The sequence below is a fragment of the Meleagris gallopavo genome, chromosome 21, assembly GCF_905368555.1.
Source record: "Meleagris gallopavo chromosome 21, MGAL_WU_HG_1.1, whole genome shotgun sequence".
NCBI lineage: Eukaryota > Metazoa > Chordata > Aves > Galliformes > Phasianidae > Meleagris > Meleagris gallopavo.
This window is the reverse complement of record NC_139424.1, coordinates 5,032,295-5,048,371: the sequence shown is the minus strand read 5'-3', so window position 1 is coordinate 5,048,371 and position 16,077 is coordinate 5,032,295. Positions and strand designations below refer to the sequence as shown.

The 16,077-nt window shown below is 44.2% G+C and overlaps 1 protein-coding gene across 2 annotated transcripts; it reads right to left on the bottom strand.

Annotated features, from left to right (window-relative positions):
* Positions 1–841: 841 nt before the first annotated feature.
* TMEM248 (transmembrane protein 248) lies at positions 842–15,831 on the bottom strand. 2 transcript variants are annotated; one of them, XM_085240788.1, is made up of 8 exons: positions 15,534–15,831; positions 10,910–11,071; positions 8,288–8,462; positions 7,357–7,642; positions 5,890–6,040; positions 4,929–5,112; positions 4,328–4,471; positions 842–3,576 (listed from the first exon to the last, which is right to left on the bottom strand). In XM_085240788.1, the coding sequence occupies exons 3-8, from the start codon at positions 8,444–8,446 to the stop codon at positions 3,556–3,558; spliced, it is 945 nt and encodes a 314-aa protein (XP_085096914.1). In that variant the 5' UTR covers positions 8,447–8,462; positions 10,910–11,071; positions 15,534–15,831; the 3' UTR covers positions 842–3,555. The 2 variants fall into 2 exon arrangements, with proteins under 2 accessions (XP_085096914.1, XP_085096913.1); XM_085240787.1 differs by lacking the exon at positions 10,910–11,071 and having other exon boundaries at positions 15,534–15,830.
* Positions 15,832–16,077: the final 246 nt, after the last annotated feature.

Genomic DNA, 16,077 nt, shown 5'->3' with positions numbered 1-16,077 from the left:
TGAATGCTTTGAACCACATCCTCCAGAGAAGCAATACAGGCTGGCCTTGTGTCTGTCAAGCACACGGTGCCCAGCTCGTAACAAGCTTTGAAGGACGACCCCAAGTCTTCCTTTCCTATTCTCCAGCACTGAAAACAAACAGGTGCAGCTTGTTCCAGTAACTGGAGCTGGAATTTAACGAGTTCTATTATCTTGATTTCAACAGCCATCCACAGATGCCCTTTAACGATCCCAAGCCACCTGCAGGCACTGAGGAATGCTCAGGAACTGGTTTGGGTTCAGCTGGGTAACACAGCACCTGCAGCAAGGAGGCTGGGAAGGAGGGCCTGATAACAACCCAAGGCCAGCAGGAAGCTGAGAACAGAGCAAACAAGGGTTCATTTCTGTCTTACATTCCTTTCAGAGGACCTTACTGCAGTGAGAAATCAACACCCTGAGCATTTTGCTGCTAAACCTAAAGAATGTTGACAACATGAAGGACAAACAACATTTGCTCCACCTGTGTATTCAGCACAGAGACCTGTATTGTATCAGTAAAGCAAGCTTTATGTACCTGTGACTGATTAAGAGAGACAAAAAGACAAGCAGAGCCCTATAAAGGCAACAGGAGAGATAAGTAGATCATAAATTCTCCATTATAGCAACTATATAGCATTAGATTCCCTACCTCACGATAGATAAAAAACTCTTCCATCAATTCTACATGCACTGTAAGTACAGCAACATTTGAAATTCCAACCTATTACAAACTCCACTACCAATCTCTTCCAAGGGTCGATGTAATGTAAATGGCTTCTGAAACCTCCATAGCAACTGGTGAGGAGAAAGAAAGACAACAGAGTAAACTTCATTGTTTTTATTCTGCAAAGCAATATGCACATCATACAAACACAAAATTAATCTAGGAGAGAAATGTCATTTCCAAATCAGCTATGAACCGTCATGCAACAAGACAAGTGAAATGTAAGAACAAAACAAAAAAAGCCATCTTAACCCTACAACCACCTGCAGAGGGTTGAAAACCAAGGCTCAGATTTTCTATGTAATGCCAAAGAAAAACGCAAAAGAAAATGGCAGCTTTCTAAGAACAAGAAAACACATACAAATAGAATCAAAACTGATTCAAGTCATAGTTCAAAAGAAAAAGAAAACAACAACAACAACAAAAAAAAAAAAAAAGGAAAGATCAATATGATCTGAACTCTAATATTAAGTTTTTATTTTTCTGTTTGGCTGCATTTAACTTGTTTTACATCATGCCTAGGAACAATCTGATATTCCTCAGGATTGCAGCAACCCAACCTGATGGACACCTTCCTCCCTGCTGCAGTAATGGGGCAAAGGGAAAACTAAGGCCAAAAACACAGCTCTTTAACATTTTCCCTTTTGCTTCCATTGGTCACAATCTCAGTATTTCTCTGTATTTCCATACAGTGGGTGATGAACCACAAAGCAGGCTCCTCTCATTACCAAAGAGCAAAACCAGATTAAAAAAAATATATATATACATGTTTTTCCCCAACAGACCAATTTGTAAATGGGACATCTGGAGGTGGATTTTTAGTTTGCTGGAAAGGGGTGGGTTTGCCTTTTTAAAGGAGTCACTATCTGTGTTCTCTAGGTACTTCTAGAACCCGCAGCACCACCCCAATCGCTTTCCTCTTCCTGCCTTTGGTCCCCACATCAAGCCACCCTCTCAGGCTACTCTCACAGTCAGCACTAAAGCAGAAGGTAGTTTGCATGGATCAGGAACAGCTCGGACAATTTCCATGAGAAGCTGCTTTACCTTGCTGACCCATGTCAATGAAGCAATATTAGCCCATAGCAGCATCAGGAGAAAACTGGAAGCTTCGTTTTATCCCTAGACTTCAAACTGGGCCATCTCTTGAGCTTTGCTTTAACATCACTGGAGAACAAAATTTATTAGTTACCACTGCTTAAGTAACTGAATTCTGGAATGGAAACGTTCTAATCAAAAAGTGTGACCCTTGACTGCTCTTCAGAGCACTTGAAGCAAACTTACTGACTGCTGAAGTCTTATATATACAGGCCCACAGACCAGCAGGGTACCATCCACAACAGTGTCTACTGGTAATAAACTAAGAATCTCATGTCAGCACAATGGAGACTGTAAGATTTTGACTTGAGTCGTCTTGTTTTGTGTAGTTTAGAGTGAAATTTACCAAAGGAACAGAGAGAGAAAAAAGCCCATAAGTGTATTTTTGCAGACCTACGCTACAAAGAGAAGATGAAAGGTCAATTAAGGCAACCAGTGAGATTTTAAAAGCAGTGGTGGAAATGTCTGCAGGAAAACCACAACTCCTGAAAATTAATGAGGTTACTGAATAACATGAGGGAAATAAACAGCAAAAGCCAGAACGGAAAAGAGAAAAATACACATAATAAAGCTCCTCTGATTGAAGAATGGACACAGAAAACAGTATGAGTTTTACTGTGTGGTTTCTTTGACCTTGATCACGACAGCCCTAGTTCCCTCCTTGTCATCTTCCCCTGAGTGGACAGCATTAAATGGAAATTGGCCTCAGCTAATAAAAGTGTCATTTTCCGCTGCCCCTCAGAGATGGATGGAGAGCCCCAGAGTGAGGCTTTGTAACAGAGGACAGGATTTCTTTTCCTTTCATTATTTGCACTTGCCTGAGGCTGTGCAGAGCCCCGACAGACAGCACAATGCATCTTTTTACCAAGTGTCACTTTCTAGAAAGAAGGCTGACAGAGAGCTGCTCTGCAGCATAGATGCACGTTCCAGGTTTGAGGGCTGCGGATGGGAGGCCAAGCAGAAAGCTTCCCAGGCAGTCTCAGTGCTGACTGACCCTCTGGCATTCAGCGGGCCAAATGGGAAAAAAAAAATAACAGTAAGAATCAAACTTAGTTTTCAATAAGAAAGATTTTAAAATGGGACTTCACTTCTTAAGTTTTTACTATGAATAAAAGCACAAGTTTGTCCTAAATACAGCACTATTAAAATGTGTATATGTATTTCTTTTTTCCCCCAAAAATAAACCTAAAACTGTTGATATCTTTTCTCGCAAGCAAGGAGCAAATGGAAGAAGGTATCAGGCCACACAAACACACATTTAAGTCATGTAGTAGATTGGTGGCTCTGGAAATGCAGTATTATATCAAAGGTGCATACCGTTTCAAACACACTGTACATATCATTGGGCAAATAACAAAGATTTGTTGGTTTGAGACATTTGCAAAGGCATCTTAACCTGCCCAGATGCAGCTAGACAAAAATATCTTGCTCTGACTATATGTAGCCGTATCACTAAACATATCTACACCAACATTCAGCTATGTCCACAGGTAAAGACTGAACGCTTCTGGCCGCACTACAATGCGGAACAAGTGCATCATCTATTCTGAATACACCCTTATAAATATGTACAAATCAATTACAGGCACTTGAAATGTCTTTGGTTGGAATAAACCAACATTGCAAGATAATGTATTCACAGAGTGTCAAGACCCATTCTGGGTTCAGCAGGCAATGATTACGGTTCTCAGTCATTCTCAGTAAGATGAGAGGATGGATTATGCTTCTGACAAAGCAACCTAAACAAAAGAAAAAGAAAACATTTCGTTAAAGTCAAATTCTTAATCTGGTAACAGTGATATTGCTTATCTCCACACAGCTGGCATATCTGCCCTCCAGCTTTTCAAAGAACCTTGAAGGTCTAACTTGGAAAGGATCAAAGTAAGTCTGAGAATGTTTTGTGCTTCACATAATCTGTTTAAAAACAATACAGAACAAAACTGCTTATACTATAAAACGTCATTAAGATCAAAAGGAGCCGGCATCCACTTCCTAATTTACAATAAACACATTCATATTTAATCCTGCAAGCAATGTGCAGCTCCAATGCAGTGCTGAATGACTGTTCCATTACCTTTGTGATTGCTTTAATTCTGATCAGCAGCCACTAGAAATACGTAGTATATTTGATTCAAAAATTACATTTTATTTTCAGTAGGTTGTGGTGAAAGATAAACCCATTCAGTGCTATCTATTCAATGTTATATACAAAATAATGAGAATAACATCAGAGGTGGAGTGGCAGTCGTATTATGGTACTGACTGAACTGCACTAATCCACCTCTGCAGGAGAGAAATCTACCTGAGGATCTACACAGAACACATCTGTATTTTGCAGCACCCTTCCTTACTGCCCACGATGAAAAACTCCTGTCGCTTTGAAAAGGAATTAAATCTATACTTCAAGAGATAAGAACAACCAGTCTGCAGTACATACAAAAGGAGGCTTTATGTTATCAGAGTCAGTACTTTGTTATTACACAAACTCACCTTTTCAGAGCAGAATTCTGTATTGCTTTGTCTCAGTTTGCTTGGTCTGCCTTTAATAACTGCATAGCAGAACATTGTAATCACCATCACAAAAAGAAAGTAACTGGTATGCATGAGATGTAGGTTTATTAGAGAGCGATCATCCTGCATAGGGAATTAAAACCATTCACTGACAATGCACCAGTAGTTGACACTTTCTATTAAAGCAATAATTACCAAATCAGCACAGAAATTACTTCATGAATCAGCTTTCTCCCCTATACAAGGCTGGCATTGTAATGAAATTGATTGTGGCACATAAGGAGCCAAAAATGCTCCTCATGTTAAAAATCTGTCCTAGAGATCTCTTCCCATACACCAGCAGTGCTTTTTGCCAACTGACTTCAAAACTGGTTATTACCCATTGCAAGGGCCATGGAGATAACACAAAGAGCATCACACCCACCACAGGTAAAGCACACCTAACTCTGTCTCAGCCCCTGCACTACACAGTAAGCCATCACCACATCTGACTATTTTAGGACATGAACAGAATCCTATTCACTTAAGCTACAGTTAAGCATTTCCTTAACACAAGATAGAAAAATGTTGTGGCACTTACATCTGGAACTATAACAGTTAGTTTGGGATTTAAAGCATGATACACTTTTCCAATTGCTCCTTTGTAACACCAGAAGGGGTTATAATCCTGTGCATACTTGGTATTAGAGTCCCTTGCTGTGGTAAAGATCTTGTACCAAAGCGTAGCATTGCTGTATGTTTCAGGAACACAATGTGGTGGTTGACTGCAGAAAAACAGAAATAATTAGCACGCTAATTGCCATTCTCTACATTCAGTAAGAGTTACAAGACAGAGTCATGCCTAAGTCTTCGCAGCTGCATAAAACACAATTTTATTCTGGATCTCCAAAACAGCAAAAACCCCAAGGATTAGCCAAAAGAGCATATAACACCAAATGAGTACTACCCTAACGTTAGAATTTAACTACATGTTGTGCCAGTAAGCCAACACCCCATAGCTTAATTAGAAAAATACTGGCTTTCATATGGCTTCGTACAGTCAAGAGAACCTGTCTATGGTCTTCCCGAGTGCACTGCAGAGTGGCAGGGGTTCAGAGGAGACAAAGGGAAATGATTCTGATGAAAGGGCTGTGCTTAGTGGGTTTGGCAGCAAAGCAACATTCAGCTTCTGCTGATCTCTCAGCAGGGAAGAGGATAAGAACCTCCGAGTCAAGCCTTAGCTCTCATACCAGGCAGTGAAACTGCATTATAGGATAACTTAAATTTCACTGATTCTGTTGTTCCTACTGAAGTTTAAATCACAGGTTGCATGCTGAAAGTCAGGTATGCCTGGAGTCAAAACACTCTCTGCAAAATCTAGTGTTGCTGAAAGACAGCAAAACCCCCCAAACTCGAGACAGGGTTCTTTCAATTGGGAAGGGAAGCAGGCACACCATTTGCACAGTCACAACATCATCCATCAGAATGTGCCAGCCTCAGAGAAGCTGCCGAGAGGTTAATCTCCCAGCAACCAGTCAATGAAGTGTTTAAAATCCACTTACACTGTGACAGGGAATACATTGCTGGCTGCTGTCACAGTCATGCAGGTTGTGAACACAACCTGCTCGCAGTGACCATGAAGAACACAGTCGTCTGAATTCCAGGCAGCCGGCAGTGTGAACGTAATGTTTATCTCCTCATGGGATTCTCTGCCTTTGAGAAAAGAGAGGAGAGGAAGAAAGCTGGTTTTCAATCACAAAAGTATCTGAGCAACAACCACAAGGATAAGGACAGCGTGCAACTGATGAAGAAGGCAACCTGAGCCTGAGTCTATACCTTTGAAGTCACTTGGCATCCCTACTAACAATGCAGAAAGCAAAGAGAATGTTTAAAACCAAATAAAACCAAATAAAATGAAACAAAGCCCCTGCAAACAAAAAAACTGCAAAGCAAACCAACAAAACCAACCCGGGAACAGCAAGAAAAGCCAACAGCTGCTGGCCTATCTAATCTCTCCTGCCCTCAAAAGAAGTGAGGGCATCAGGCTCCTCTCAGAAATGAAAACCTCAATACTTGTAAGTGAATTCATACACATTCAGAGAATTGTATTAGAAAGTAAAATAACTTATTGTCTTTTTCCTGCTTAAGACTTTGTTGAACATTTGCTATTTCAGAAGTTCACATTTCTGAAACGATGCTAACAGATACTGTACTCCACGTGGATATATTCATCTTCATACGGAAAATAAATCCAGGCTGCTTGAAATGGAACTTGCATCTGATAGCTCATAAAGCAGTAACAAAATAACACAAATACAAGAACATCAATTTACAGCTATGACTACTGTTTCTTTCCAGACCTCTGGACACCTTCTGATATGATTATGAAATGCAACCTGGGCTAAAAGCTTACATTTACTGGGGTTCTATTATTAATAGTGTTATCTCCTGACAAAACTGTCAGAACAGCCACATAAGAGGTCTTCACACCACAGAAATTTTAAGCATTTGTTGCTGTCTGCAATATTAAAATGCTGTACACACTTCAGATATTAGATCTGTACTTCTTAGAAGATAGATTGCTGAAGCACCAACCATTAATGCCTTTGAAATGTGACAAACATTTGAAGTTGTATCAAGACACAACTCTCCCAACGGTCACTTGTTGAAGGTTTTGTTGCTTAGAATTTTTTGGCTTAAAAATAACCTTCCATTGTCATTAAGTTTGTCGCTTCACACTGCAAAGTCTCATCCTGGTAAATCTGAAGATTCTTTCCCATTCTGAACGCAGGGAAAAGTTTGTCTAGCAAAGAAAAGGGTTCCACATAGGACTGCACTCACAACATATCTGGTAACATACATTTTTGAAACTAAAGATACATTATCAAAGCTAAAGCTGATGGTTGGATTAAATGATCAATGGTTGGCCTAGATGATCCTAGTGGTCTTTTCAACCTTAACGATTCTTATTTATGACACTGGTGAGTTTAGGGTATTGTTCAAACTTATAAAAGCCAAGTCTTGCATACCTGAGAGTCCAATCTGGTGTCCAAAAATGGTGGAACTTAGATGTGTGATGTTGCGGGAATATCCGCCAAATGGTCTGAGTGGGTCCAGTGTCAAAGTGATTGTAACAGAGATGTTGATGGGACCGGAGTCCTCAAGAGTCTGTGGGGACTGTGTGGAAGATCTTGCCTGCCCGCTGGTGACTGTACTTTCTGGAGTTGTGGTGTCATTGATGAGATGCTTCAGGGTTTCATTCTCAGATATACAGAAATCCAAATCATTGAATCTCAGGAGGAAAGTATTCCAGTCCTTAAAACAAACGCAAAGGTTTAGCACAGATCAGCAAGCTAACCACAGGCTGCCCCTCCTGCAGCAGCACAGACCTTGCTACATACCGCCTAGCTGCAGTTCCAAGCCACCCAGTGTGAGTTACACAGCTCAGGAAGTGAACACAAACACCTCCACGGCCATCTCGACAACAGGCAAGTAGTTTATGAGTGTTTGGTATTCAATCCCAACCACTGGCTCAAGCTGCAGGAACATCCTTCTTTAAACTCCAGAAAGAATGTACTGGCTCGGTTCATTCTCACCAAGCTCAAACTATGAGCACTCTCCAACAAGGCTTTCCTCATTATGGAACAGCAGTGCTAGACAAGATCAGAAGTTTCACAAACAAGCTAGCTGACACAAGGGATTAAGGAAAAGAATGGCTCCTGGTTACTCTAAGGAAGATCCACGTCAGATGGTTCGGCCTCACCCAGAAACTAAAATAATAAACTGTTCAAACATTCACACCAATGTCACCTTCCTATTAAAATTAGCAGGGAGTATATCAAAGACAATATCCCATAAGACTGTGTACTTCCAGAAAAGGGTTTCTGAGGGGGGAAAATACAATTCATTCATTGACATTCAGCGTTGGGGATGTTTTACAAATCAGTACTCGTACCATACCTCTGTCATTTCTGGTGACTTGATCTCCTTGATCTTAAAGAAATAACCCAGTGTCAGAAAAGCTATTGCCATAGCGCTTACGCTGATCATAAAGACCACGAGCGGAGGCCGGCTGCTGATGTAAACCTTCAGGTTCTCCAACAGGTTTATGTTGAACATTATTCTGATTGTTCACCTGAAAAAGAAAGAATGGCACAGCGGTGATTGGGCTGTGTGCTACGGGGTGGGGTGGTCGAATAGGAAAGACAGAAGTTTGGCAATAAAAACATCAAGTTGTATGCTGAAAATGAGATTAAATGATGTAACTCTACTACTGGTCACTGAGCACAGACTGGTATGTCTCAGATAAAACAAATCAAAACACGTTCACATGAATCAAAATACATTCAACCTCACATTCTTAGCTCCCTGGGAACAGATTTTAAGAAACGAGGACAACTTCTAGCATAGATACTGGTGATGAGCAATGAAACCAGCCACCTCCCCACTTACCCATGCAGAATATATTGCAACTCTTTAATCCCAGTAATATTCAGACTCCTCAAATGCAGGTCATAATGCAGCCCTAAATCAAACTCCACACATCTCTGCTTCAGCTGCTCTTCAAGTCTGAGCTAAAGCCTTAGAACACCTCTTTCCCCCCTATCACTAAAGGACAGGACCTTCAAAATGGGATCAAGAAGCAGCCCAGGGGTATTTTAGGCTTCTGTATCAGGAATCCTGCTGTCAGAAACACCCAACAACAGCACTGGTGGGGAGAAGAGCACAGTTCTTTGATTCACACAGCTAGGGAACTTCTCCTAGAGTCTGTGAACAAGGAGAGGACTCCAAATACGCTGAGGAAATGCACCGAATCATTACTTTTGTTCAAAATGCAATATTTTGTCTGATTCACCTCCCAGATTTTTTTTTTTTTTTTCCATTTGCAGAGTTTGATTTGTAGGCTGTGTTAAATCTGTGTCAGCTTTCCTACATCCCTGCACAAGAAGCAAATGTTCAAGCATTGGAGGCAGCCGTGCAGCACTACCTCCAGAGCTGCAAGAAGGAAAGGTGAAGCAAACCTCTTACTGTTGTCTGACAGCGTGGGTTACAAAGGTTCTAACCCCAACTAAATCATAAGGAAGGTGGCTATTCCTATAGCTACAGACCGACTGCCCCAAAAACTCCCAGGAAAAGGCAAGCTTTGAGACCAGTGTCTGAAGAATTCAGCACTGAAGTGGTTAATGTTTGAGCATTCATACAGATCTGATAACCTTTAATTAAGCTGGAGACTGCTGCCTGCAGGTCTGTATGGTTCACACTGACTCTTATCAGAAGCACATATCACTTCCAGCCCAGCTGGAGTCTGACCAGTGGAAGGATGCAGGGGGACAGGTTTGGAGGAGGGAGAGTGAGATCTGTGCTCTGACACAGGGAGCCAAAAGAAAGCAAGAACAGGAAAAGGACAAGCTTCCAAAGTTTCTTCAGATCCCACCATGTACAACAACTGCAACTTTCTTCTGTTTATTTTTGACAGCAGAAACATCGACTAAACCTGCACCATGGCTCCAGAGAAGAGATCATGAGGTGTGTGAGGCAGCCCCGAGCTGCAGCAGTAACACAGCACAGAGCCTTCCCTGTCTGCTCGCCACGCACTGCAGAGAACCCTGCTGAAAAGGGAATCAGGGCTCACTGCACAGCACAAAGTCACAACCTGGGTTTCTTTTTCACACCGCCGACTGATTTTCGGCCCTTCTGCAAAGCCCAGGAAAGCTGGGAGCAAGATGGAGGGGATGCTGCAAGCACCTCATCACACAAGCAGCATGTCCTGCACGGCGCAGAGAAAGCAGAGAGAAGAAGGGAAAGAAGGAAAGGTGAGAGGTGATGACAAGCACCTTACCAGGACTGCCATCCTCATCCAGGAGCAGCAGTAGCTCCGCCAGAGAAACCTTGGAGGTGGCACAGAGGGGCAGGGAGTGCTGCTGTTGGGAGGATCCATGCTGGGCTGCTCAGCACATCCTGCCTCCCATCCTCCTGCAGGCAGCCCATCTCCTACACCAGCCCTCGTTAAACCCCCCCAGCAACCCATCTGAAAGCACAGTGGGATGGAAATAGACCAGACAAACCAAAAGCAGGCTTGTATTCAGTGTTCCCTCCTGGATTTCCTTGGGAAAATAACACCACAGATGCAAGCTTTATTACAGCCGTTAATCAAAGCTGAACGTCACCCAGAGCACACGCAGTGCTGTGATCCCCTTTTAAAGGGGCTTCCAACTGTTCCATTAGGGTTCTTGTTTTACCAGAGGGTCTAAACTCGGCCATAAAAGCCAACGTGCTCAAAAGCACGCACACAAAAATATTGGGGCTAATATTTTTATGTAAGAGATCACCAGCTTTACAGTGCCGGGTGCCTAATGTGCTTCCACAAGTCAGCAGCTTTGCAAGCAATTAGAAAAAGCTGTAAGCTGAACTGTAATGTGCCTTTGGAGAGAAAAGGGAACAACTGTGGATTTTAATACCCGAGCTGCCACGAAAACAGCAATTGGACACAGCTCGTGCAAAGCAGAATTACGAGCAGCATCGCCACGCTGCTGCCCCAAGAAACAATTTTTAGGAAAATAATGTTTGAACAGCATTAATTACCAATGAATTTGTGCAAGAGATCAGGGCAGAGAAGCCAAAATGTGTACTCCCACAGCAGCTCTGGGTTTGGGTAATGGTCCATACACTGATGCTGTTCCCTTCTGCTGAGCCTGGTTAGGAACGCAGAGCGGCTGCGCCTCTCCTCGGAGCTCACAGCTTCCCCTGTGTAAATGAATAAATGAAGGATGCCATTGAAACTTCCATTTCTCTTTCACACAGTTAAGAAAAGAAACGGAATGCTATTACCTCCTGGCAGGTCAGGCAAACAAGATCACATTTCACTTTTAGCTGAATGAATAAGTAATTAAGAGAGAGGCCTGAAGCGCTGCTGCCGGCTGCTCTCCCTCTGGTTCTGCAGTTTAGGGCACTTTTGCACCAGGATAACTCAGGGGTTAACACAGCAAGCTCAGGAAAGCAGCACAAGCAATTGCTCCTGGTTTGTATTTAAAAGGGTATGGAGAAAAAGTGATGGCCGATACAGATCCATGAGTTTTTCCACGAGTAGATTACAAATAAGGGAAATCTTGATGTCTATTGCAAAGACTGAAAAGTGAATGAAGTAAATCACAGCAGCAGGGTAAAAATTCACTTTTTGGGAGTTCATATCAAAGGAGCCCAACTCACAACAACAACAGAACCTCATGTTGTATTAATACAGGTATTACAGGACTAAAACTGCCACTGCCAAAGGAAAAAAACAAAAGATGAATTTCAAAGTGATGAAAGTAAACACATGACATAACTTTTTCACGTCTCTTGCCATGATGTTGCCTAACATCTTTTGTACAGGCAGCTTTGAGTCAACTCATTTCCTTCAAGATATTTCTCCTTCTACGTGTTCTAGGTCTGCCCATCTCTCTGCACTTAAAAGCACATCACCCCACTCTGCAGCTCATTTTTATGACCAATTGCATTCTTCAAGGTGCACCACTACCAGCACCACTCTGGGCATTGCAGATGGGTCACCTCAGGGTTAACCACCCTGATCCAAAGTGATGTTCTGTGCCAGAAAAGCCCTGCAGCACAAATCAGCTGAGCTGTGATTGCCCATGAGTGACACACAAACAAAGACACAGTGCTGATCTCACACCAAAGCACTTCTCGTTTCAGAAGAGTAAACAGCAGCAGGCACCAAAATTATCTTGGATTTAATTTGGCTTCCTTCTCTTCAAACAAAATGGAATTCTAGCACCTAAAACACCAAAAGTTGTGAGATAAATATTTTCTTTTTTCAATCAGAACATTTCCAGAAAACATGCAGCTGGCAAAAAAATAGAGAGCTTTCCCACTTATGTCATAGGAGGACTTACTTTTCATAGAACCACTGAGGTTGGAAAGGACCACTGAGATCACCACGTCCAACCTCCAGCCCTTCACCATTTTCCATACTGATGACTATGGAAGCATAAAATAAAGGAGGTTCTTCAGTTCATCTTTTAGGAACCATATGGAGACACCCTGGGGTGAAACTGCTCAGCCTGCCGACATCTGTGCCTTGGGATTGAGGAATCCACCTGAACACAATGCTTTCCCCAGTGGTTGAATCTCCTCCCCTCCTTCCATCTTACAGCCTCAGAGGAAACGCCGTTGGTCTTCCTGGGAGTTGGACTAGATGACCATTCCAACTCAACTGCATGACTCTTCAGGCAGGGAAAGACTAACAGTAAGGCAGGCTTAGCAAGGACAGGAGAAGAGATCACATGCCCTGCTATCCTGCCACCACTGTAAGCACAATAACCCCGAGCTCAGCAGGCTCATGGCAACCTCTGCTTGTTCTCAGACCTATTCCATCCCATAAATATCCTTCCTGATAAAGGAACATTTTCCCAGGAAGAAGGAAGCACACAACACTGCCATGGAAATGGCCAACTGAGGAGCACAGAACAAAGATGCTGCACGATGCTGAGTGACCATGAGAGCCTTATTGCTGAAAAGGAGATTATTTCCTGATGTTACTGTGGTAATGGGGTCATTCCACAAGCAGATTATGAAGAGAAGTGTGAGAGCTCTGGGACTCAACAGAGCCAAACCCTTCATACTTGCACCAAGTGTATTTTTCCACCTCTTGAAACGCGTTTTGAAGCATAATTAAACATTTCAACATTCTCAAGAGCAACAGAACCAGCAAACATCTCAGCTCCACCCAAAAAACAAAGGCAGAGAAGGGAAGCGATCTGATCACTGGAGTCAATCTGAAGGCTCAAATAAATACTGAATTTCATAAGCCCAAGTTCCTGTGCGTAACTTCCATCAAAGGCAGAAAACAGAATAAAGGCAGAAGGGTTAAAAAACGAAAAGGAACGTTTATCTACAAACTTTTACTCATCCAAACAGCTGTAAAATAAAAAGTAAACCCAACTTCTGCCTGAAAACAGCCATTTTGCTGCCAAAGTGCAGAGCACAGCCCCGTCTGCCAATGATCTGAGCGACAGGAAGAGTATGTTTTCATATGCCAGAGTTCTGGCTTGGGCATCTCTAAAACCTTCCAACTGTTAGAAGCCAAAGTGATGACTTACGGCATGACTTATAGTCTGGATCATGCAGACTGCAGCATAACAGCAGGATAACATAAAATAGCATAGAACTTCAAAGTCCTCGCATCTAAAATTTAGATGTTACAAATTATATATCACAGAATCATTAAGGTTGGAATGAGCAATAAGATCATCTAGCCCAACCATCAGCCCAGCTCTTACGTATGACAGACTGGAAGGGGAAAGCAAAAGGCAAATGATTCATTTGTATAGGATCTGCTCAGTAGAAGCAGTTGTTATAAATTTCCATTAGAAAGCAAATTTTGTGTACCGTACTGATGGTAGCCAAAAAAAAAACACAGCTCACAGAAAGGATCTGCTCAGGAAGCAATGAAAATCTCAATAACATTTTAATACACACTGGTTTAGCAACCAGTGTACGCAGGTTAATGGTTGACTTCATTAAGGCTACACATTAAGGAACGAGGTATAAAATTCTACAGTAAGAATACTCAAAAAAGCTTCTTCAGACAGTTTGTAATGAGAACTGTAATGAGACAGAGAGCAGACAGGTAAGCAGCCTGAATCCCAAGAATGACGACTGAGGAAATGGTGTTAGTGGCAATAAATGGCAAAACAGAGCTCTGCATGGGGACAGAGGGTAACGCCGACTGCTAAGAAGGGCAGAAGCAGAGCCAGCAGCCACAGCGAGAGAAAAGAGTGCAAATATGGCAAAAAGGACTGAAACAAGTAGGCAACAGCTGATAGCAATATCAAATATCAAAGCTGGGTTAGTAATACTGTGTCCGTATCCACACCTGGCCCAAAGAAGCATAACTGTAATTTGCTTAACCAAAACTAGCCTGAATTCTGTTGTCATTCTAGAGATGGATAACCAACAAAGCCTGTCAGCCAGGGCACACGACACAAAAGTGGCGAGTTCTGACATCTGGGAAGCAGTTTTATTCTCCAATAGTAAAACTCCTAATAGCAGCATGGGGAGATTTGAGAAAAAGCAACAAACTGAACGTTTTCATTAATGCTTCGTTTGGGGCTCATTCAGTAAAATAGGATCGTGTCTAAAAGAAGTTCAACTGCCAGGCAGTGCTCACTGGGGAAGGGAGCTGCACCCCTGGGTACGAGCTCTGCCCTGAGACGATGCAGTCCCAGCCCCTGCCCGCATGAAGGACACCTGGTCATGCAGTTGCTGCCCTGCTCCCTACCTCTGACGGCACAGAGCCAATCCTGCGCTGCTGCTCCAATTCTTGTCTTTCAAGTGGAAAAGAATCACGTTCCTCTGTGCAGAGCCACTCCTCAAATCATGGGAAGCAACAGAGCTGCAGAGGTCTTAATCCTCTTTGGGAGGAGTGAACTCTGGGGTCGGAGAGCACTCAGTTTCCGGGCAAGACTCACAATTCTCTTATCTCCACTCGGCTGCTGGCAGTGCTGTCTGCCATTGTGCAGGTGTTGCAGGTGGGTGTGTGGCACAGGGTGAGCCCACAGCCACCCCACGCTCCCAGCCTGGCACTGGCACATCCAACACCCGTTTACTCAGAACACCAACATTTATAAAACCAAGTTAATGACTGACCAGGTTTAAACACCACTCACGTTTCAGGACACGCTACGCATCATCAAACTTCCCTAAAGTACAAATGAGGATGCAGAAAGCAGCATTTAGGGATTCATACCCAGAACCACGGGGTTGTCTTGCAGGAATATGGGCAGAGAAAAGCAGATAACGGGGGGTAGAGGTAACTTCAGGACATCTCCTGATGAAGGCAGAGCCTTGAAGCGCAAAGGAAGAGGAGGCAGGGAGCCCTGGGCTCTGCTCTTTCCTTTGTCAGGCTGAAGCGTTCTCATGGTGCGCAGTTCTGTGTTTATGATGCACTGCTCGATCCGAACTTCGGGCACCCAGCGGCCCGAAATATTATTTTTAAAACGGGATAAAACCTTCAGATAGAGATTAGAGCAAACAGAGAACGCGATAAGGAAACGGAAAGAAAAAAAAAAGGGGGGGGGGGGGGAGGGAGACAAAATAGCAAAAGAATCGCTGCTCGGACACGGAAATATACATAATGCCCCGCAGGGAAGGCCCGCTGCGATCCCACGGCCCGTCCGACCCCCCGGCCCGTCCCAGCCCGCCTTACCGGCGCCCGAAGTGGGAAGATGCCGCCGGGCCGGGCGGGTGGAGGCCCGGAGGCGGCGGCGGGGCTCAGGGGCGGCGGGCCGGGCTCTGCAGCATCCTCCTGCCGGGGGGCTGCGGGGCGGGGAGGGCCGCTCCCGTCCGTCGCCGCGGCCTGGACACCCGGACAGCCGCCTCCTCCGCCTCCTCCTCCCTCTGCCGCCGCCGCCGCCGCTTCCGGGGACGCAGCCGTCACCTCTCACCCCGGCCGGCCCCAACGACGGCGGCGCGGGGCGGACAAAATTGTGGCGGCGGCGGCGGCGCCGCGCTGCCCGGCCCTCAGCCTCAGCGCGGGCGGAGCCACCGCACAGTGCCCGGCGTCGAGGCTCGCGGCGCTGCGAGGCGGGCGGAGCTCGGCTCCTCACCTCCCGCAGAGACTCTGCATGTAATCCCGCTCTTCTCCCCCGTTCTCCTCCCCTCGAGGCCCGCCGTCCTCGCCGCAGCCCTGAGCGAAGGTTTGCGCGACGCTTTTAAAAATCAGCCGAAAAAAAAAAGGGCCGTTCGATATG